We start from the raw sequence: 24519 nt of genomic DNA, 5'->3' as shown, positions 1-24519 counted from the left end.
GCCTTGTCATAATAAAGAACAATCAAAATTAGAGCGTGAATTCTTCATCAAATATTTGAAATAAGCCTTATTGCAGGTTACAGAGCTGTGTTTTCATCAGGTAAGACCATGAAAAGCACTGAAAGGCTTCAAAATTCAGTGGAGATCTAGTTCACTCGCCCAGATTTGATTACTCCCTTCTAAAAAAGCCCAGCAAGGACAAAACATTACATTACAAAGCATTAGAAAATCAGAGGCTCCTTTCCTGAAGAAGAACTTAAATCCCCGATCACCTCCCTCCTGAAGAGACAGAGGCCCCAATTCATGCCACATCAATGCAGATCCACTGAGAAGGGCAACTGCGCAGGGGACCCTACCCGAAGTCTGCAGACTCTGGAAGGCCAGGCTGGGTGGGTGGGGGGGTTGCTAAAGATGCCACCCGTCCACTGGATTGTGGAGCCAAAGAACACGAAGGTGCCACTGGAAGTCAGGCCAACCAAGGATGCCAGGACTCAGGGGAGAAGGGAGAGGGAGAAGGAAAAATAGAAGTCTCGGTAATGGGACTATTACAACAGGGAAAGACCCCCGGTCATCTTTCAGAAATCCTGGGCTCCAAGCCACAGTCAGTATCCCTAATGGTTGCAGAGCAGGGTAAATGTAGTCACAATTATGGAATATCAACTTGACAAGAGGTTTAGATGCAAAAATGAGATTCCACTACAGTGAACCTCGCAATCACTTTACATAAAATCCTTCAATAAAACTATTCCTTTTGTGGAAATACTGGCCAATAATCAAATACAGCCACAAGCCTCTTTACCTGTTACCTGATAACACAGATCCAGCAGGGTGGCCCAAGGAGACGCCTATTTAACGGCACCCATGTCAAGGCTCGTGGCCATCCTCTCCTGCCGTGGCATCAGCAGACTTAAACATTTGCCCCAGAAGGACACAGGGGTGGGGGGGATGTCCATTATGCAACGCTGCATTCACAGCTCTCCTGGGATGATTTCAAAGTGGAGTCCTCGGTTTGGCAACAAACCTTCCTTTTTATTAGGCTCAAAGCATATTTCTCTGTTGTAATAAATGAGCTGCCGATGAGGATTTGTCACTTCTGCCCCAATATTGGGGTTTCTATCAACTTTGTCTGGTTGCCCAGAGTCATGACAATTTATCTTACTGTGCTCCTGCTTTGCTTCTGTGGTGTTCAGATGAGTTTTTAATGCAATAGTAACATACAATTTGATTGTGTTAGAAGATGACCAGCAAATGCTCCTGCTATATAAGACGGGTTGATGGTTAGGCGCATTGAAAAAATAGATCAAATATTCCAAACCTGCACAGCATCTTCACCGGTCTATTGGCACAAGAGTAGGGATTGAGCTAACAAAAAAGAAATCCTCATTCCTGCTTTAATTTCAGGAAAAACAGCCCCATGGATTGTCCTGTGGGGAGCCAAATTTTGAAATTGCACTAACAAGTCCACACAAAGGCCTTGAGAGGCTCACCCAATCATGTAAAACCAATGCTACAAAGATCCCGTGAATCCAGACTTTGGGGTTATTCAGTGAAAGCCCTTGTAGATCCTGGCAGATCTTGGGTGATCTCCAAAGAAGCTAAGCGTTGTTCAGCCTGATTCTTCCTTGGACAGAAGACTACCGGGAAACCCAAGCCCTACCCTGAAATGTCTTTCTTCCCCTTCCAAAACCTTTTAAGAGGCAATGCAAGAAAACAACGCCAACATGGGCATGCAACCACCGGGAGCCCAGCTCAGTTGGAGAAGGCCTGCAACTCAGCTGCAGCATGTCCAATGCCAACAACCACCCTGCCTTGTGTACAGTCATCCCCTGTGACAAATGATCCCCAAATTCCACATTTATTACTTCTGCAGAGGAGCAGCTACGTCATGTCTGAAAGGAGGTCGAACGATGGAGAGATGCTTTGGCAAATGGAGCCTGGCCAAGCAGTTCAAGTTGCTGGGAGAGTCTAACCTGTTCCGTGCAGCCATTCGTGATATTACTTTTTCTTTCCAAGAGCCCCAAGCCATAAATTATTTTAATACTCTATAAGCAGACCTGAGCCACCTTATATCTCTGAGGCAAATTCAGGCGAAGGCATCACTAATCCCCGAAATGGCATTTATTGCAAGGATTTTGCCCCTAAGCTCCGAGTACTTCAATAACAGCAGAAACAAGGACTACAGAAGAGAAGCTTCTCCCACCATTTTTAATGTGAAGGCCAAAAATGAGGATTCGGTTTCAGCCTTGCCACCGTCTGCTCCTCCAACTTAAACCGAGGTAGGTTCCTATTGTGATTCAGCGTCAGCCTGTGATACCGGCAGCTGAGTCTGATGATTCTGAAGAGGAGGAGGAGGAGGAGGGGTTTAGAGAGCCTTTGGTGTCAGAGGGAGGCTCTGATGCACTGCAGGACTCTCAGCCTGGCCCCTCCCATCATGTTCCTCATCAGCCGTGCTGAGGTATTGGATGTAGATGATTCACAGCTGGATATTGGATGTAGATGATTCACAGCTGGATCTATTCAGGGATGCTAGAAGCAGGAGGCAATCCAGCAGAGTAGAACAGAGAAAGGCAATGAGGCAACTTGGTGAGAGGAGGAGAAGACAATGAGAAACCACGCCTTGGGGCTGTTGATAAAAGGGGAAGGTGTGGGAGGTGCTGGTTGCTGAAGGCAACCGTTTGAAGATCTTCTGCTAAAGTCCTGGTCTGTTATTCCTGTTTAACTCTTGTTTGAACTTTTGGTTTAACTCTTGTTTGAAATTTTGATTTCTTTGTAAATAAATTTGGTTGGGTTTTTCCAACCTGTTGACTATAAAAAGGGGTTATCCCTGACATTCAAACAGGGCCAGTCGTAGGCTGGAACAGAACAGTTCCCTTCCTGTTCTTGGAGATGCTAATTGTGGAAATCCTCACCACACGAGGTTTCAGATGCAACATGGAAAAGCATCCTTGGCATCCAGCCATTTTTATGCCCTTCACCACTCAGGCAAACCTGTTGGATGCCTTGCTGGAATTATTCCGCCTGCTGCACTTGCGGCTGTCCAGCCCTTGCAAGGTTAAAGCCAGGAGGCAGGGCATGAAATGCAGCCCTGATATACTGGGGGCTTATAGGAAGCAATTCTGGGTGTTTATGAACTCAGCCCAATGTCTGTGGGCCAGACTGGCAGACCTGCTTTCAGCCAGCATTCAAAAAGCAATGGCAGCTCTTCAAAGCTGTTTCGGGCCCAAGAATCATTCGGAGCAGGGACGGTGAGAGGAGAATCAAGAGAGGGAAAAGCAGCTGCTGGACTTCAATTACTGAGAGTAGAGACACAGCGCAGATCACGGGGTTTGTGCCACAGTGAAATGAACTATGGACCCACGAGGTGGGGGGCACCGTAGTCCTGCACTGGGCACCGAAAGACCTGGTCTCTTGTGCAGGGTCCTTAGGATGCCAGAATAAGGGCAGCGGGTCACCCATGAAGGGTCTCCAAAAGGGACCGGAGACGCTTAGGGCATAAGGCATCGGTGTCAGTCAGGTGCACAAGGGCCCTTTTTGGTCTAAAGGCCCTTCCATGGGAGGCCCCTGGCACCAACTCAGATCCAAGTATTCTTTCTTCTTTCCTAGTGCTGCACCTGAGCAGAGCAGATCTTTTCTTCTGCAATGTTAAAGAGCTGCAGAAGCTGCCAGCGGCTCACGTTCTGTAGGAAACGTCTCCTCATCGCATCTCCTGTCACCCCCGAGTGGCATAACACAACGGTCCAGAGGGAGTTGTGTTGCCATGACAGGCGGCTGTCCTGGGTTGAAAAGAAGAGGTGGCCCCTGGCAAGAACCAGGGCCCCTGAGCTGGATGGCAATGACCCAACCCAAGGAAGCCCCCACCCACCCCCTCCGGATCACCTTCTAGCCACAGGGATAAGATTTGCCACCATCCATCTGCTGATCCCTGCAGGTGAGGGGGAAACATTCTGGATAGGTCTTCCGCATTGAATCGCAGCCCCACTTTCTCTTCTCTCAATGGGGAGAAACACTAGGAGGAAACAGACCTTCACTATGGAGCCAAGTATCACAAATCAATTTAATTCCAGAATCCTGCTGACTAGTAGGTAACTGAAGGACGATGCCTGGTTTCCTTGGATAGCCTGCTTCAAAAGCAGGGCAGCACGGAGAAAAGCAGGCCAGCTGCAGCTGAACTGGTCCCAATGTTCTGCTTCCCTTCAGAAGATCCAGTCTTTAGATGGTCCTCCTGCCCCATCTGAGCACGAATGTCGTTTCAGCTCCCTCTCCCCCAGGCAAACTGGGCACAAAGCCGGGACGGCCCCACTGAACACCAGCAGCTTTCAGAAGCCTGGAAAAGTTTCCTGCTTGGCTTTCTAACTATGAACTACGTTCCTGCAGCATTCTATAGATTAGCCTTAAGCAGCTGTACAAAATATTTTTCCTTTCCCCCAAGCCTGGCCAATCAAAACAATTATTTTTCTTCCTTAAAACGCAAGGCAAGGAACATGGGCTTAAATGCTGAACGTTTCCAATAAAAGCTGGCACCTAACCCTCCCCCCCAAAGCTGCCTGCATTTTAACCGGAAAACAGCATGTCTACTTTACTTATTTCCATCTCAGTAACCAAAAAGAATCAGCCACTCCAAGGAAACAAGGGACGGAGTTCCGAGTTTGAAAAAGAAGCACTTTGCAGACAAAAGCCTGCTTGCCACCATTAAGGTCATTATTTTGCAAAACGCTGCATTTTGGGTGGGCCCGTATTTTGTGGGTTTACCTTCCTGCATTTTCACAGAAAAGCAGCTGGCACCCAAGGCTGGAAGAGAAAAGGCTGAAAAGAACAGATCAAACAATAGTGTGGGGGGGGGACCCACAAAGGACTTAACTACGCCCCCACTCCAGAGGTAGGCAGCGTGTGCATAAACAGGGCAGCAATTTTACTCCCAGCCCAGCGTGGGATATGTTGCCGTGACTAAGACTAAGCTCCACTTTTCTCCATTCCACAGAGCTGAGGGTATCCGAGGCCCCTAACCTTCCCCAAAATTGGCTGCCTTCAGATACAGAAGGCAGATTCTAAGCTCCGAACTTGACTTTGTAGCTCTCAACTTTCTGTCTTCAGCCCAGAAGAGACAAAGCAGAAGGGAAAGCTGCCTGGAGAGGCAGAATGCAGAATGGTGGACTCTGCTATGGAGCAGCCATCCCTTCCAACCCACTTGATTCGCTCTGCTTCTTGTCAATTTATCGCCAACAAACTCGGCAAAGAAAGGCTTGCTCCAAGCAGTGCCTCCTGACAAGCATCCGGTAGGCCTCTGTGATTCATCGTGCTCCTTTGGCACAAATTCAACAGGAATATTGACCTAGAAACAGCACGGTACATCTCTTGGTGCTTCAGGAAAGCTACAGAAAAATCCAGTCTTCTCAAAAAAAAAAAAAAAAGTCCGGGTGAGCTCTGCAATGCTGAGCGAAATACAGATGTGGAGCCCAAGATGGCTAACTATTTAGCTGCAAGGGTGGCAGCTAAGGAAAAACCTCAGCTGACAACCAGTCTGCTCCAGGGGAGACGGGAAGGTCAAGCAAGCAGAAGGCATTCAAGAATGGAGAAGCTGCGAGTCAAGAGCTTCCCTGCCTCGGCCATAGCTAGCAGTTGTTCAGCTATTTTCCCAAATTATGTTATGACGCTGAGATCCAAGAAATTCAATTTTAGAAGAAAGAGCCGCATAAACACGTACAAACAAGCATGACCAAGCCCAACCACGGGCTGGGTCTGGGGGCCTGCTCCCTCGGAGTTTATCTGGAAACGAGGCTGCTTTAATCCCTCCACTGGGCCAGGCCTTTGAAGATGCAGCCATCTTTCATTTGTACAAACCGAAATATAAAATTCCTTCCCCTCAGCTTTCAACACCAGAGCCCAATGATGGGCAAACGGGAGTTCAGCTGGCACGAGATGGTAAGAGACCAGACGCAGAGGCGTGGATGCAAGAATGAGAAAATTGTTCTTAAAACCCCATTAAACCCATCTCGTTCACCAAAGCTCACAAACCGAGATAATACTGGAATCTGAAAATGTTACAAAAGAGACATGGGAGTCAACAGCAGGCCGTAATGGTGTCAAAATGACAATGTGTACACCACAAAGGCAGCACACAATTGTTGCAGTTATTTTTTTAAGTAGAAAAGCCCTTCATTTCCCATAAAGCCTCCCCAGACGGGCACCAACATGCCCCCACCTCACACAAGGCACACATTCCTGGTTTCGTTCTGACTTCTTCGACGGCACAAACCCCACGCCTGGGACCTTTCACCATGACGGCCAAGGGTCACACCAGGACACACCCTCAGCTCACGAGCACAACTGGACCAGAGCTTCCAATGAAAAGGGATGCAGTCACTGAATTGCAGTCGATTTTATGACTGTTTTTGCCATGGTCACTAAGCAAATTGCGCCGTGTTAAGCAAACACAGCTTCCACCATTGACACCGCCTGGAAAGGCCTGGAAGGGCGATTGTGGGACCGGGACGCTGCAACCCTCGTAGACGGAGGTCAGTGGCCAAATGCCCCACTTCTGATGACTTGGCTGCAGGGATGCTGGAAGAGTTGCAGGCCAAGGGCAGGTCCTACCTCACCTTCTCCAGTGCCATCATAACTTCGAACAGTTGTGAAATGAATGTATCACAAGTGGAGGACTGTCTGCAATACTTTGAGAAGCTGGAAAGATTGACCAGCGTGTTACAGCAACTAACGGCATCCCGGAGATTCCATAAATTGCAAAGCCCTCAAATGAGATTTTTATCTAAGTGGGTCCATCTGTAACCTTTTCACCTTAGAGGTATATATATATATATAAAAAATAGCACCCGTTTGGGGACAATTTATTTTCCACTCAATTTTTCAGACAAAGTCCTATAACTGCTAACAGAAAGCAACTTCAGAGATTAATAGAGCAAATATTTTAAAGTGTCCTCACACGGCAAGGGAGCTGCATAGCAAGCTCATTTACAAGACAGAATTGCAAAAACAAGCAGTTTCTCATGCTTAATCCGATAACTCTGATGTATCTTCTGAGATGGTCGACACCAGCTCATATTTCTGTTTCTGAACAGGGAGAAGCAGCTGCTTTCAAGCCTAACCACCGTAAATTTCCCCCAAGCTTCTATATACAGGGGCCATGAACCCTGGAAGCATCTCCTGGACATCCATTGAAATGTGATGCTTTCAAACAATAGGTCCAAATTCAATATTTAAGGCTAGAATTCTGTGGACCACAACTCAATAATTTTTTTAAAAAAATCCCAACCTCTGGGAGAACGCTCCCACTTCAGAAGAAGAGCCATGTAGGGATTTTTATGGAATCTCAACACCTCTTGACCTTCCATCAAGTCTAATTACTGGAGAAAATTCAGATTTTCTGAATTTTGGAGCTGGATTTTTTAAAAATGGAAATAAATTACATTCAGGGGAGAAAAATAAGAAACAGTAAAAAAAATATTTCCTTAATTCCTTAAATTTCCCTTAATTCCAGCAGTCCGTGGTTTGTTGGCGTCCTCCGAGGGGAAGGCCAGACGGCTCCAGCAAGCAGAGGGTCACTTGGAAGGTGCAGATTCTGAGTGAGGTAAATCACTTCCACTTGGGCCTAGCAGCTCCTGGCCAGAGCCGCCTGGCAAATGGATGGGCTGGGATTTTCAACTCCTGATATAATCCATCTCCTCCTACAGGAGCAAGCAGGACTCCAGGTAAGGGACAGGATGAAAAAAGAATACAGAGGCCCAAATTGTGCGCCAATCAGTGTTATCGGGGACACTGAGCATAAGAACTTTGACACAAAACATGACAGGAGCATGTAAACTTTGATCCGCTATTTCAACCCAACCCGGTCTGTTTAAGGGCTGGGCACCCTCCTTGGTTGGGCATCTCAAACTGTTCCGAGTTTGGAGAAATGACTTCTAGATGCCGCCAGACCCACCCCAGGATGGCACAGAGGTTCAACATATAGGTCTGCTGGGAAACCCAGAATTTTTCATTCTTGGACTAATTTTGGACATCCTTACAAGCAAAGATTAGCAAGAAGGTTTCAACCTCCACAAGGATATTGCTAGCATAAGACAAAACATTCTGTTTCCATTCTGTTGAAGAGCGTCTTTACTCAGAGCCCTTCAACCCCAGATATTTTTAAATACAACTTTGGAAACTACACCAACATCCAGCTGGCCAGTATACATTTCCTGCCAGTGGATTCCATCTTTAATTTGCATTCCAAATTCCAAAAGGATACAATCAAGCATTGTAATAAAGGAAAGAAAAGCCCCTAGGAGACCAAAAAAAAAAATCATCACTCTTTGCAGGACTGCATGCTACACTTCCAACTACAATTGTGTCATTTCCAAGCAAAAAGCACAGCCAGCAAGTCTTAAAACATTTCATTTTGGAACAGCTAGACAACAATTTAGTCTACCAGAAAATGAAACTAGGGATGTGGGGTTGGAATAAAATGGTCTCAAAATATCACTCATCATAGTTCATGTGGCTACTATTTCTAAGCTCTTCCTGTAAAAAGAGCAAGAGGTTTTCCAAGTTTCAAGTGAAAATAGCAACGTGAATTGTTTAGATTCTTGACCACAAAGAACGCTTCCTCTCATACGAAAGTTGAAGCAAAAGTGAGGCATTTAAGGAACTTGCAGTACAGACTCATCGCATTACTCCTCTTTGGCACAGAAAACAAGTAAGAAATACTAAAGCAAAGAAATCAAAGCCTTGAGGTGAGATAAAGGAAAGGAGATGAAGCAAAAACAAGGTCCACCATCAGCATTTTTGCTGGTCCAGGACCGGAATAAAAATGACTGACTACCGTGAATATTCACACCTTTTCTTTCCTTGCAAAACATTCTTGCTTCCGCCAGCGGTGAATTCCTCACCTCTCTTTTTTTGAGAATCTCATCAGCTCCATCCAACCCACCTTCTTAACCTTCGCCTTCCTCTTGGCAACTTTGCTGTTTCTTCGTCTATTTGTTTTGCATTGGACCCTCATTCATTTTCATCAGATGACCAAGCTGCTGCCTCAAGTAAACGCTTGCCAATATACTAGTGTATGTTGGCTTGCTTGGAAACCACAACGAGCTATTGTCCTTCATTACAGTAATGGATGAATTAGCCAGGTTTAATTCTTCATTTAAAAGACAGTGCTGAAGTTGACATAAGGGCCTTCCAGGTGAGGCTCTCACAATGGCCTTATCTTGCTTAATTCATGAAATTTGGAAGCATCCTAGATGTTCTCTCCCACTCAGAAGCACCAGTGTTGGCCTACAAACTGGATTCCTAGAAACCATCCATCTGGAAGCACCCTCATGGGAGGAAATAATTACAAAGCCGGTTGGTTCTGAACTAACACTGGGAGACAAAAAAAAGGTTCACAGGCAAAAATGCAGGGGGAAGTTATCTCTCAAGCCCAGGTCCCATCCTACTGTGGGATTAATCTCAGACACTAAATCGAGGATTTTCAAGCCTCCACTATTAAAAACAGTTTCTTATAAACTCTAAAAGAAATCTTCTCTCATGTGAAGGCTTAAGCAGTTATTAATTTTGACACGCCTTTTGATATTCTGTTTCATCACCCAATGCAGGCACTGGCAAGAGACCAAATGTTTCTGGAGAAGACCAGCCCAGGGACCGAATCTCATGGAGAGGCAGCATCTCCAGGCTCACACAAATCTCTCCTGGAGCACCAGAAGTTCTGCCAGGGCAAAAGAGTCCCCACCAGCACCTCCCAGCACCGTCACTGACCTTCTCTCCTGTTAGGAGAATACTGAACCAACCCCTGCATGAAGAAGGGAGGGCATCCGATGCCCGGTTTGAAGCCAAGGCTATAATTAAGACAACCACCAAAGCAGCTCGGGAGTTCTGGAAGAGCAAAGTGCTCGTCCGCAGATAGAGGCATGACCGACTCACTGCGGTAATTTCTAACTTAAAAACAAGATCGATCAGAATGTTTTTGTTTAAGGCGCTCTACAGTTGGGATGGCAGGTAATTACCACAATGTGACCTGGAGGAGGAGAATCTATCTTTTTCCATTTTCACTAATGGCCTTCGCAGAGCAAGTCGAGGGAGGTTGCTCCAAGGGAGCTCTGCTTGCCAAGCCTTCCTTCTCCTTTGAAGACGGGGTTCCACCTTGCGCCAGCTCCTCAGCCGCATGCCTGACCAAAGCTCAGATATGTGCCGAGGGAGGGTGTGGGGCACAGCACTGATGCCTCAAAATAGACAAGAGCAGGACGAGCAACGCCAACACTTCCTCCAGGTGGGTCAGAATTCCAACTCACAAGGAACGTGTCTGGTCATAAATCTTAGTGAAGCTAAATGTTCATGGAGATTCTCGGTCGTGGTTGTCCCAAAGGTGTTTTTTCAAAAGGCAAGTAGACTTTGTTTTTCCTCAAAGACGTTTTGCTTCTCATCCAAGAAGCTTCTTCAGTTTTTCAGAACTGAGGAAGCTTCTTGGATGAGAAGTGAAACGCTAATGAAACCAAGAGGCCCTGAGATGGTCCTCACTGAGAGACCCAGGCAGACACAGCAGGGCAAGACCTTGAACCAACACAGTGCTAGCCTAGCGGATGAATTCCAACATGACATCCAAAGAAGTGAATCTCTCTCTGCCAACCAGCCAACTTTGTTGAATCAACCAGCGCTGCCTTCTCTGCTCGATCTGGAGAAACCTAGAGCTCCACATTCTCATCATGTCCAAGGGAATCCATCTTAATCAGTTCAGTAGAACTTCCAAACAGGCACAGACGCTATTGCAATTTTTATTTTTAGTTCCCATCGTAAGCTTTCAAGGCGAGCATTAATATTCACACCAAAATTCAACAACCATAAATAATGCACATAATAATGCTAGAATAAATATTGGAATAACCACCCCATGTCAGTTTAACCTTAATTATCCTAATTTGTGCACTAATTTCTATGGTCTTTCTGATAGGAGCTGGCCTTCAATCAGGCCTGGCTGATTTTCTGCTTGGCAAAGATTCTCAAGCTTCTTAAAAAGCTTGAAATGCTTCTCCAAACTGGGAGGAAAAAAAGCTAAAATTAAATTGATCCAGCATGAAACCACGTCAGCTTCCTTAATGTTTCATGTCTCCTGGAAGCAGAGCTCTCTAAAACCAAGGAAGGAAAAGGCTCCTATTACGTTGGCACCACAAGCTGCAGTTCAGGAGCCACCAGAATCAGCACCCATCTGCTGGGTGTGGCATCTTCACGGAACACAAAGGACAATCCAGGGACCATCCGGGTTCACTGCAACCCCAGCAACCTTTTGAGCAACAGCGCAGACAATCCCAAACCTTTAGAAAATTGCTCTCCATATTAAAAACCAAGGCTCTTTGTTCAGAGCAACACCAGACAATGTTGTGCAGAAAGCCAACACTTCTTCCCTGCCACATCAGGCCTTCAACTTGTCCAGCCTGGCTGTCAGTCTTTTTCTACTTCATTATTTCCACTAGCCGAGAGCTACCTCCTTCCAAACACGCCATTAGAGAGAGCGCTGACACATAACAAATCCTGTCTTATTGCTTGTAGAATTAGTTCAGTACCAAAGATGGAAAATATTGTTTCAGTATGAATGCTGTCAAATGCCATGATCTGAGCCCTTTCTTCCACTAGGGAGACAGGTTTCCACTGGTGTCATGGAAGACAACAAACCCCACGGGACACCAGGAAGGAGCAGCAGTCTGGCAACTGTCAGTTCTCACCAAGCCATGAAAGCTTATTTTTTAAAAAAATATTTTTAATTTAGAAAGTGATTAAGGAGCAAGCATATTTTAAAGCCAAGCACCTCCCTCAAAGCAATCTCTCTATTTCCAGAATTGTTTTTGAGCCACAGACAGAAACTAAAATAGCAGGTGTTATTGTATTTGTTTATTGGTATATGGATATTTTGCAAACAGCCACACCCACCGTGCCAAAAGCATGCCCCTAAGGGACCCTCCGCCTCTCCAAAGGCTCCTGTCTGGTCCAAGAAAGGCAGGGGACACCCCCCCACCCCCCCAACCACACCTATTTTGAAGCACCAATAAAGGAAAAGTGCAAAGGTATGCTGCAATGGTGCACACTATACCCACAAAAACGAAGCCACGCACTGCTGTGTCATTTTACTTATTGCTTGGAAACAGCAGGAAGAGACACCAACTGCCTCATTTTGTGCTCTGGGCAGGCAATAATCAGGCCAGCTTTTCCCTCTTAATATGCAAGGTGTGCGAGTCGGATCCTGGCAACTGACTTCTACAGAAGAAATGGTCTCTCAGCTTAATCAATCACACACACACACAACCACCTGAAAGGGAATAGGAAAACTTTCCCACCAGTAACAGGTAAGGGCCCGGCATCCATCACAGGACCTGCTCCTCCTGCGAATGACCGGGGGAGGGGTGATTAGAAATGAGGAGGGGCACCCAAGAGTTGGTAATGAAGATGCTACTCCAGAAGGAGGGGATTAAAAACTCCAGAACAAGAGGAGCGCACAAAAGCAAGCTTGACTTCAGGAGGAAACATAATCCGGCCCAGTTAAGCAGTGTATACAAATTCTATTCTGACAGGCCTAACCATCGCTGATTTAAACGTCTCCAAACACTGGCATGTAGAAAGGCAGAACAGCCTCAAAGCGGGAAGACCCCCTTTTCAAACCAGGACTTCATGCAGAGGGAAGGAGCACCACGGCCAACTCACCAAGACCTGGCTAACTCGGGAGGGTTACCTACCCTGACCAGCTCTATTCTCAAGAGCAGCCATCCGGTTCCTCCAGTTCTCCAGACAGGCTGGCCAAAGGGCCTCCAGACCAGCTTTCCACGCAGGCCCAGAGACCCCAGGGTGACCAGGGGCTGCTTCATGGTTGGGTGGAGCCCATTTAGACAGACACCTCAAAAGTGAAGCCCTTACCACATCCTCTTCCGAAGAGATCTGTTCAAACAGCTTAGACACTCCACATATTTGTGCCTCCAATCATCGTCCCACATGCATCAACGCAATCATATCGACTCACAAAGCCTTTAAAGTATCATTCACATCCCAGGCACTGAAGGGTGGAGAAAGGTCTCTGGAAATGGATGCTGCTGGTGCTCCAACCTATTTTGTGCAAAATCAAGATGCAGTCAAAGAAAAGTAAAGGCACTTTAAAGAGGTAAAATTATTGTGTTTCTACAGTCAAGTCAGCCCAAAGCCCATCAACAAATGCACACTATATGCATAACCCTGAGGAAATTACTAGGTAAGTCATTTCTGTTGCACACAAACAGAATGGTAATAGCATTTAAATAGGCCCTCTTTGAGGTGGAATGAAACAGCACGCCTGATCCAAAGCAAAATACATTTTATTAACTCTGACCAGGCACACGTACCGGGTTAGAAGCTGACACTTCTCACATGCAGCACTATCATTTCGTAGCAGGGCAGAGACCGTGTCTATTGTCTGCTACCCTGGCAGAACATATTATTAAACTAGCTCTGCCCATGGGGCAAAGGGCAAGGCACAATCACTACCCAAGGAAAGCAGAGGCAAGGAAGCAGATGCCAACGTCAAGCGGCAAGGCCAGGAAGCAACGTGGCTGAGGCTGCCGATGCCTTGCAGTGCCTCCTCCACCATCCCCGTCATCCATCACTTCAAGGGGTTTGGACATCCAAATCCCTCTTGAAAGCAAGCAAGCATTCGTTCTGTTTATTTCCTAGATTCCTCTCCCTTCTCAAATGGACGGTCTCCATTTGATGCCAACCACTACAAAGTCAGTGCTTAGACCAGTCAGAGAGAGAGAGAGAGACTGACCCAGAGGCTCTGGGCCTCCATGCACGAGGCTGGATCAGGACCCCTGTCTCCTGGGCCTTCGTTTGACATGTTCCGTACCAACTCACTGGCTCTTCTGCAACTGGACCACTATTGCAAATACCGAGTCACAGATTTTTTAAATTCCAACTTCCAGGATGAAAACAGCAAAGCTGCACTCTAAACAAGGATGCAACCAACAGTGATTCTGGGTGGGAAGCAAGAAAGGAAGATCTCTGAGCACAATAAAACCAACTCAATTCGTCTCATCATATCTGTGCAAAATATCAGAACGTGCTCATCCCTGGTCTGGATGCTGGTAATTTGGAGAAACGTCGTGATTATACACAATATTGCCCTTCCAGCTTTAAATTACAGGTGCCGTGACAGCTGTCCTCAACATGGTTTGCCTCCAGATGTGGATTCTGGGCACTGAACCACGAAAAAATGGGCAGGGGAGGGAGATAGCAAGTCGGGGAAAGCTGCCTAAGCAATTTGTTCCCTCTGAATGATAAAGCTCTCAACACAAGTATGAGATAAACCACAGAGAAGCTTAATGATTATGCTGTTGTCCCAACTGTTTGAATACATTTCCCATATTTATTTCTGTTTATATTATTTAAAGCATCAGGCAATCTTCTTTAACGTGTTCTCTCCTGGTGAGACGGGATCCTTAACCAGCATGGCCACCTAGACAGGAATTCCGATCGCGGTGCTTCTGCAGGGCCGCCCTGGGACAATCGTGGGCAGCCAGCAGCTCTGGGCCCAAACACCCCCAAGATCCAGTCACAGTCAAGTGTATTTGCACCACAGCCTTGTTATGTTATTTTGGGGAGGGGGTTGCTGTGCAGTGTCCACTCTCTCTGTTCAAGGCCAGATTTCAATAACACTTGGAATCTTGCCCTTTTTTCAACTTCCAAGGATCTCTGTGAAGCTTAATTAACTGTAAAGCAGAGTGATCTTCAGATGAAAGCTGCCATAAAGTACCAGCTTTTTTAAAACCAAGTTTTAATATTACCTAGCTCCATTACAATTATCCAAGCTAGAATTGGGTTTCTGCTACATGCTCAATAACACACTCCTGATTACCGTATCACATCAAGAACGTACTATGGGAGATAGTTTCAAGAATTCAACATTTTCAGAGATAGCTTCCAAGACCCACATTAACACAAGTGAATGCAGACCCACTGGCTTAAGAAGCCCACAAGACTATGGGAGAAACAATCCTACAGGCCAAACATTATAAATACCCAAGAACACCAAGTATCCCAAATGTCTATTAACACAGGAGCCATTTTCTTCAAAGGCCTGTCATTCGACTCACAAATGATAGAGGACCCTGCCAAGTGCAGAATTTTGCAACACCCCTGGTGGAACATGACCCAAACATCTGAGGCCTCTTCCAGGAAAGAAGAAACAAGAATATCTCAAATTCTTTCTAACATATTTAAGCAGTATTACCAGCACCAACAGCTAGGTGCACACAGTTTCTGTAAGGAAAAACAAAGATAAATACAGTGTATCAGTCAAGAAAACAAAAATAAATATGGCAAAGGTATACAAGAGTTAGCAGTTAAGGGACAATAGAAAGTATCTTAGCCCTGGGAAAGGTGGGAGCGTGAGAAACCCTGCCTGGATCCTGCATGGTATAATGGGGGCAAAGGGCACCCCCCAGCCAACTTTTAAGATTGTTATTCAACCCTACAAGAATGAAGTGGGATTGTCCTTAGAGGCTCCGTTTCCTGACCCGGTCTTCCTTAAAAAGTGAGAATATCCATGAAATAAGAATTACTTTTGATTTGACAAATATTTCTTTGCCAATTTGAGGCTTACAAGCTCAAAAAAAATGAAGCTTCCATGCTTAGTTGTCTCTCCGTCAAACATTCCAGCTGATAAATGCCCAGAGTAAGAATCAACCCCATCTTTGCTCTTTACCCATCAAAATCCTTTTTATTCTGCTGAAGATTCCTTTAGATGGATACCAAGCTTCGGGCCCATCTAGGCTGAGACAGGCAGCCAAACTCCCAACTGCTGTTTCTCCTCTTGCCTTGAAAGAGGGATGGTGTTATCTGAGCTCAACCCTGTAAGTTGCCTTGACCAGGTTTCACGAAAGAGGACGGCTGAGTTATTCTATTCTCTTTAATAACCCGATGAGATTTCAGTACCGACAGGGTGAAATACCAGATATTCATGCCCAGATGAGAGAACCGCAGTCATTCCCTCCCTCACCCCCCCCCCCCAAGAAAGCCTCTGTCAAATGCCTGAATGCTCCAGGCCAAAAAATACTCCAAGAGATCTAAAACCTCATCCCCAGTGCAGAAGCCCCACCGTTCCAGGATAAACGAGTCCTCAGCAGAACCGGTCCTGCGCCGGTGGGAAGCTTGGGGGATCCTCCAGAAAGGGTGAAGATGGTCACAGAACTGGCCCAGCCGGCTTTCACTCCGGGCGTCCCGGGTGCCTGGCACTGCGGGCAGCCGCCCTCCCTCCCTCCCTCCCCCCATCATGACCCCCCCCATCCACCACGGAGGCCACTTTCCCGCCCGCCACGCAAAGCCCCGGGCGAGGCATCCTCTGGCGGAGGGTCAGCCTCGGGATCGGGGCCGCCGCAACGACAGCCTGGAAAACGGGATCTGCCCGGGGAAGGTGGCGCAGCCCGCGACGCTTCCCGCCCCTTCCGAGGGGCCCTTCCGAAGAACTTGACCAAGGAGGTGCAACCGGCCTCCCGCCGCCGCCCCCCCGCCGCCCCCATGAATGCCGCCCTTTGTTCCCCGCGGAGCTGCCCGGCTCGCCTTTCCCGCCGGGCTCCGCGCAAAGGGCCGCTCAACGGCGCGGCGGCTCGTCCCCGACAAACCGGCCAGAGCCAAAGCGGGCAAGGGGCTCCGGGCGGCCGGAGGGCTCCGGCAGGCCTCGCGACCCCCCCCCCCGCCAGCTCTCAGCCAAAGGCGGCCTTGGGAGGGAGCCAGCCGGGCAGGCGGGGAGCCTTCCGGGAGGGGCTGGGGGGGCACAGCCGCCCCCGCAGGACTCCGCCAGCCGCTGCGCATCGGCCCCGGGACAGGAGGGGCGCGGGCGGCTCCTCCGCGTCTTCCGCCGACCCCGCTTTGCCTCCTCGGAGCCCCGCGGCGTCGGCGTCGGAGAAGCGGGCCGAAGTTCCCGCCGCAGCGCCGGAGCGCGGCTGGGGGAGCGAAGGCGGCGGCGGCCGCAGGGGACGAGCTGCCTGGAGCCGCGCGGGGGCCGAGAGCCAGCCGGGCACCGCAGGGCGAGTCGCCGCCCGGAAATCTCCGCCGGAGGCTGCAGGGGAAAGCCCGGGCTGCTCTGCGGGGCCGCAGCATCGCCCTGCCCGGGGCTACTCCGCGCGGGCGGCGGCGGCGGCGGCGTTTCTCCCTCGGGACCCGCGGCGGCCCCCACCGGTTGCTGCAGCGCCAGCCCGGCCGGCCCGAGGCAGCCCCGGGAGGGCGGGGGGCGCCGCTCGCCCGGAGCCTCGGCAGCGGGACGGGCGGCGCCCTGCTCGGCGCGGCGGCGCTTCCGGGCGCGGCGGGGACCGCGCGGCCCATCCTCCGCGGCGGCGGCGGCGGCGGCGCTCCTACCTGTGGGCAGCAGCGAAGCGGCGGCGACGGCGGCCAGCAGGAGCAGCAGGAGCGCGGGCGGCGGCGGCGGCGGCGGGGCGGGCCGGGGCTGCTGCCGCTGCGGGGGCTGCTGCGGGGGCTGCCGCCGCCGAGGCTGCTGGTGCTGCGGCCGCCGCCTCTGCGGCGCGCTCGTCCGGCTGCGGCTCGCCATCCTCGGGCACCTGCTCGGCTCTGGCAGCGCCGCCCGAACCCGCCGCGCCAGCCAGCCGGCGCCTGACGAGACGCGCGACGTCACGGGGCGGGGCCGCGCCCTCCGCCAGCCAGCGCGCCCCGCGCTCGCCCCGCCCACGCCCGCCAGCCAGTAGCCGCGCGGGGCGGGGAGCGCCCCCGGCCCCGCCCCGTACGCAAATGAGCGCCCGCCCGCGCTCCGGCCGGCCGCCTCCGCAGTGGACGGAGCCGCTGCCCGTCGGTCCCCGCCCGGCTGGGGATGGTGGGAGCGGGCGGGGAGCTCCGAAAGGCGGGGCGGTGTCCGGACTCTCCCCGGCCCGGCCCAGCTCCGCTCTCCGGCGCCCGCGGGCGCAGCGCCCGGGAAATTCCCCGCCGCGGCGGGCGGGGCGGGCGGGGCCGAGGAGGGGCGCGGGCGGCGCTTGGACCTCGGCCGGGATCGGAGCCAGCGCGGGGCAGCGAAGGGCGACCCCGAGGCCGCCGTCCGCGGAGAAGGTGCCGCGGGCTCCGGCCCCGCAGCCGCCCCCCCGCCAGCCCTGCGTGGGCCGCCCGTTCGGCGGAGGCCGGCGGGCCCTCGCTCGCTCCCGCTCCTAGAAGAGACCGGAGCGTCTCCCGGGGTCCCCGGAGCTGCGCGACCCGTCCGTCGAGCGCCAGGCTCGGAGGAACCGCAGCCCCGGAGAGGCTGCGACTCCCTCTGGCAGCTGCCGCCAGACCGTGCGAGGGCGGAAACGGCGCCCGATCCGCCGGGAAGCCCAGTTCCGTGCCGGACTCGTCTGAACGCGGCCAGCCTTTTCTCCCCAGCCGGAGGGGCCGCTCTTGGCCCCGGGGCCCGAACAGCTCCGGGGAGAACCGTTCCCTTCTCGGCAGGAAGCAGGGCTGCCCACCTTGCCCGCCAGCTGGGAGGGGCGCCGAGGTGCCGGATTCCTCTGCTCCAGGAAGGCGCCACCCTCTTCAGGGTCTTTGCAGCAGGGGAGCATCTCTGTCCCAAACCTGCTGCAGCCCCGAGCCAGACAGGGTGCAGGGAAAGGCTCTCCTGCTCCGAGGCAGCCAGGACGAGGCCTGGAGGAGCCGGCAGCAGGAGAGGCCCCCATAGCCACGAAAGCTCCGTCCCCGTGGACTGGCCCCCGCCTTCTGGGCAACAGGAGGGCTCGGTGTGGGAGGGGTCCCCACTTTGGCCACGCTGAGATCGCAGCCAAGCAGCTTCAATAGGATTGATGCTCTGCCTGTGTGGCAGCTTCTCCTGGGGCCTCCAGTCAGCTGGTGGTGGAGGCAAAGAAGAGTGCTGCTTGCTTGGGGAAGGAGGCTTGGTCACCACTGGGGCACATCCTGAGAAGCGGCAGCTCCTCACCTGGCAGGCCCAGCGGATTGCGTGGGAGCCCTTCCTCTCGAGAGACAGGACGAGGGGGGCTTCCTCCCCAGTCTGAGCCACCCTCGGAGAGTCTGTGGTCAGCTGCAGCTTCTTTCTTTTGGGATTTGTGGCCAGAGGAGCCAGCGAGCGGCCCTGAATATTTCTCGTATTTCGAGGATCCACGTAGACCCAAAGGGGAGCATGCTGGGCAGTGCCCTAAAGGGGCCCAACACCTCTGAAGCATCATTTGGAACAAGCTTCTTGCTTGTCTCCAAACCGCTTCCTTCCCCCACCAGGAAGCACTGGAAGCGTGGCATGACTTGGCCACCAGCTTCCCATCCTCTGCAGAGGGGAGCCCAGAGCGCCCCGTTGGTGCCATGGAGCTGAGTGCCCTTGTCGGTGCCGTGGCAAAGGGCAACCAAGGCTCCCCCTCATGTCCCTCCCCCGCTTCATTTCATCCCTTTCCTCCTTTATGCCAAGCTGAGGCCAGGAGTTTTGCTTGGCCCAGTTCTTCCCTTTGGCAAAAGCCCCAGAGCAGCGTCCCTCCGCCAGGTCACCCATCTCGTGATTAAAGGAGCTCTCTCTCTCTCTCTCTCTCTGCCATGGGGAGGGGGGGAAGAGGGGGATGCTGGAGAATCTGGCCTGCCTAAGGAGGCTGGGGGGGGGATGCTGTCAGGGAGGGTGAGCCAGTGGGGGTAAAACTGAGTGTGGCAAAAATGCGTTTATGTTGAAGCGAGGCCAGCAAGGTTCTTGCCGTGCCCTCTTCCTGAGTCCGAGGCATGTCCCATCTCACCTGCATTGCAGCAGAGCAAAGATGGAGTCTGCCTCCTGCTAAAACAAGAGGCCGTTCTTTGGTCAAATTCCTCCTTCCAGATCTGAGCGCTGACTCCGTCTGCAAGGAAGGAAGGCAGGTTTGACTTTCACCTGCAGTTTTCATAAACTAGCCTCAAACAAAGAGCCCTCTGCAAGATCAAAGCTGCTGGAGCCGTTTACACTCAGCAACTAAGCCAAGCGTATCCCCCAAGAGAAGCACCTGGGCTCCCTGCAGGAGCTAGAAAACAAGCAAAGGTTTCAAGATTTCGTGTCTGAACTCATTTGGCTTTGGAAAAGGAGGTCCAGCACACTCACTATCTCTAATATCTCTCCCTCTCTCCTTTAATTACTTCCTTCATTCCTCTCCGTGACGACCTGCATGTTCTGCTCAAGCATCAAATTGAAGGACAACTCACATTAAGGATAAAGGTGTACAATAATTTTAAGTATTCAGAGGACAGAGAACAATCAGATGTAAGGGAATCCAATTTGCATAATAAATATCAATATTACAGCCATTAAAGTGATCCCTGATGACGTATCCACCGCTAAGTAACCAAGAGATTACAGATGGCAAATTTCAAATGCTGGAAGTCTGAAAAAGTCCTCTCTGGGTCTCCCTGCACCAGGCAGACCCTGCTCCAGAAAAAGGGAAGGGCGAAAAGTTTGGGAAGTGCCAACGATGGCAATTCTGGTCACCTGGGGCAGGGGGCTCCTCCACACGGTTTGGGGGGAAGCTTCGCCTGGAATGAGTTTGTCCATGTAGTTCACTGCCCCCGGACTGAAACGAGGCCTGACTGACCGGGATGGAAAGCAGCTAAGTTGTGTGTTGCTGCCTGCACTGGGAACAAACTGCTTTACTCATGGGGAGAGCAGAGCTCCAGCTAAGGCACTCCTGCGCTCACACACCAGTTGTGAAGTGTGTGATGTTGGGCTTGTACCACAGCCTTGTGGCCTTCCTTTTGAACCAGCCTTGTGCCACAAAGCCACCAGCAGCTCCTCAGCACCCGGGCACCACAGAGGGTCAGGCAGTGGCAGGACATGGAAAGTCCTAAGATCAAGGCCACCTGTTTCCCCCCCCCCCAGCAAGTCTCTCCAGGGTGGGCTGTAGTCTAACTCCTTGGAGGGCTCTTGGCTCACCAGCCTCTTCTCTGCATCTCCTGCTCAGGCATTGTGGGCAGAGGGGTGGGCTAAGGCCTTTTGTGAAAGCAAGAGCAGAGCCAAAAGGAAACCCCTCCAAAACGCTTGGCTGCCCAGACTCACATTGTTTGAGTTGGGCAGCCTTATAAATCTTACATAAATGCATTGATCCGTCTATCCACATCCGTCCCCAAGCAACAAGATGCAGAGCCAAGTAACAGAAATGGGGCAGAGTGTGCAGGAAACACACACACACACACCATAGGGACTGGGCAATTCTGAGACCGCTATGCTGGGGCTTTGTTGTGAGTGTACAACAAGGGTGGGAAAAGGGATGGATGCAGCCCCCAAGGAAAGGCCCTGGGACTGGAGCGCCTGCCTCTAGCTGCGCCTTGACCAAGGTTAGACAAGGCTGCTCTGCTGATGGCTTGCCTCCAGGAGTTGTGGGTGCTCCAACCCTGGAGGTTTCTAAGAAGAGGCTGGTCAGTCACTTTTCTGAAATGGTACAGGGTCTCCTGCTTGAACAGGGGGTTGAACTAGAAGACCTCCAAGATCCCTTCCAATTCTGTTCTCTTATTCTCCTTTCCTTAGCTCCCATCTATGGCCTTTTGCTATAATTTACAGAAGGAAGAAACCAAAATTTGACTTGGATGCCATTGACTCAGCCCCACTGGCCAAGTGAGATCTTTGAGGTTCAGTTCCCCGAAAGCCTGAGCCTCCAGTCAGGTAGGGAAGGGAAGAGGGGCCATCTTGCAAGACGCCTGGGCAGGATGCCAGTTGGGTGTTTGAGCCACAAAGCAAAATGCCAGCAGAGCCACTGATGAAGCACGGTGCAAAGGCCGTCTCTGGCCGCCTTCTCTCCCTCAGAGCAGCCTTCAGCAGAACACTGAGAGCAGGACAGCTCTCTGCCTGGAAAGATGCTATCGCAACTCTGCAACTCTCGTTGGATGAGTAACGTGCCAAGTTGCCATAGCTACTTAATAAAAAAGAAAGTTACAAATACAAGGAACTGCCTGACGGTAACACATTTTTTTTCTCCCTCTCTCAAAATGCCACTACGTACTGAATATTCTTCAAATAGGGAGGCATTTGTTAATATCTTCATATTTTAATGCAGCTAACTTCACGAGCCAGATGGTGCTTTTCCAGTTTATAACTTACAATTGATGTTTGCTCAACCTGATTTTAAGAGAGGAAATGGGGGAAAAAGACATTTTACTCATGTGATCTATCCGTGAATCCAATGCATTTGTTCGTGTATTTGGCAATTTGAGGTTTGGATTTAGGGTATCTATAAAGGTCTTCATTACAGAAATTAGTCTGTCCTGCCCTCCAGATATCTAGGTAAGATTAGCAGATGCATAGAAATTCTGGAAGAGGAAAAAAACTCAGAGAAAAACAAGGCCAACTAGCAAGATGTGAAGGTGCAGTAACACATGCTTAAATTTTTAAATTGCCAAATGAAAAGGAGCATTTTTAGATAACCATTTACAGTAAATGCATGCTGTAAAAACAACACTACATCTTACTACATTCTTAAGATGTCAGTCCGAGCCTGCAGGCCTCTGGACCATTCCAACAATTCTCACTGAGGACAATGGTGCTTCTTCTAAACACTGGCCTCTTGTGAAGGGCTCAGCCTGCATTGCACATTGCGCATTGCACATTGCGATAAGCCCAAAGTTAGCTTTGGCATTTTGTGGGTATTCTCAAGACAATGGACAACAGCATTTAGGCTTTGCAGTTTTCACATATTTCCTCTTTCCAGTGTTCACAAGATTGGAGAGTCAATTAGATGGTAGATGGACAGGTGGATGGAGAGATTAGGTAGGTAGGTAGTTAGGTAGGTAGGTAGGTAGACAGACAGACAGATAATGTTTGCAGACAGCGAAACCTTTGTTTTGTGATTTGTTTTCTTAGATTACAAGAAATAAAACAGGAAGATTAAAGGTCTTTTAAAAAAAACCTTTGTATGCTAGGAGCTTTTAAAAGCTCTTTAATCTTCCCATTTTATTTTCAACAGGTCAGCAAAACAGTAGTCTCCAGGGCTACTGAAGCAGCCAGATGCAGTTCAGGTACCTGTTTTACTTACCTTAGGCAAATACTGTGTCTCCATCTTCTCTTGAAATGCTACACGAGTTTGCTCCAGGTTTTCCCTCCATTTTTACCAGGTCCTATTTCATGGCTGTACCTATATCGATGTTTGAGCCTTTGGCACCTGCAGGGTCAAATTTTAACCAGGCAAACAGGAGGCAATGAAGACACGAATGACTGCATGCAAACATTTGCCACAATGGGGACCACACAATGACCTTATTTGTTACTTATGTTCTGTTTACAGCTTGCTTCCCTTCACAATTTACAATTACAGCATCATTTAAATAGAGTCATAAAACAGTACAGTAAATCAATAGAAAAACACACTCATTAAAAAAGATGGTCAAAGAAAGGGAAGACATTCACCCTATATTTACCAAGGCTAGCCCTGAGCAAAGTCTTCAAGAGACACCCAGAAGCATTGCCCGGATTCCGGGGGGGGGGGGGGGGAGAGCTTTTCAAATGGAAGTGAGGCGGCTTTCCAGAGCCTGCGGCATTCATTGCATAACCAGCCCCAAGGATCTCAGCCATCAGCAAGTTAATGGGGAAGGTCGTTTAGCACCCTCAATGGTGGTTCCGCTGCTGCTGGGTCTGATGAACTAAATTGTGCCATTGGTAAAGGGCTGCGGAAGAGGGGCTGCAGCCCTTTGGGATCAGGAGCCAGATCACAGTCCCAGGTTCTGCCTTCCCATCTGAATGGCGGTCAGAATGGCTGGACCCAGAGATGGGGTGTCCCTTGCCTCTCAGGCCTGTAAGGGTGAAGCCATTTCTCTCCTCCTTCCTGCATTTGAACTCTTCAGGATGTCCACGGAAAGGTATGTACACATGGGAAGGTCCATCAGTGCCATCATAGATGATTTTCCTCTGCCAAGAGAAACTCTGGCCAGCTCATCCTTGGTAGAAAGGGAAGCCTGTCGCCAGGGGTCAGGAGGTGGTCCTAAAAATAAACATGGCAGCTGCAGCCACACAGTCCCACCTGCCACCTTGGCATCTCCCCTCCTGCGGGCGCCCCTGCCAGGGGTCCTAACGAGACCAAATGTTCCAGCCCTTCAAACCTCCCTTTGTATGTTAATGACACCAATTTGTCACCACCAAGCCAGGCAATTAAACCTGCCCAAATATTTTAGACAGCTGATGGCCTGGGGACTCTTTGCATTCTTTGAGAATGTGACCTTTCTGCACTCTCTCTGGCAAAGTACCCATTCAGAGGAACGGCGCTGTAGGATTACCCCCCACCCCAACCTCAGAATGTAGGTGAAAAGCTATATATTATTATATATTATTATTATATATGTTCTCCGGCTTTTAGAAGAGATGCCCTCCCCTTCACAAGGTTTGCACATTGTCCAGCTGGATTTCTCAACATACACTGAGGGAAACCTACCAGGATCTCCTCTCCTTTTGCAGCCTTCCAAAATGGCTGACTCCTGCCGTAACTGAGCGTGCATCTTTGGGGAACCGGTGAATTGGTTCTGAGTTTCTGGGAGTCGGAATCCTCCCCTCCCCGAGGACCACAATGGAGGAGTTGCTCACCTCCTCTGAACTCGGCCAAGTGAAAAGAGACG

At 50.3% G+C, this 24519-nt stretch overlaps 1 protein-coding gene across 3 annotated transcripts in view; it reads right to left on the bottom strand.

Moving 5' to 3' along the window:
- CADM1 (cell adhesion molecule 1) overlaps positions 1–17542 on the bottom strand; it is a gene marked incomplete at its 5' end in the record, with an annotated part of 193071 nt that extends 175529 nt beyond the window's left edge. For all 3 annotated transcript variants that reach the window (XM_081333454.1, XM_081333455.1, XM_081333456.1), the window contains one exon: positions 17353–17542. In XM_081333454.1, the coding sequence (XP_081189580.1) occupies positions 17353–17542 (190 nt within the window). The remainder of the gene's footprint in view (positions 1–17352) is intronic.
- Between the last annotated feature and the right edge of the window lie 6977 nt (positions 17543–24519).

The sequence above is a fragment of the Vipera berus genome (genome assembly GCF_964194415.1).
Source record: "Vipera berus genome assembly, chromosome: 8".
NCBI classification, from domain to species: Eukaryota; Metazoa; Chordata; class Lepidosauria; order Squamata; family Viperidae; genus Vipera; species Vipera berus.
This window is presented reverse-complemented; position numbering and strand designations above follow the sequence as displayed.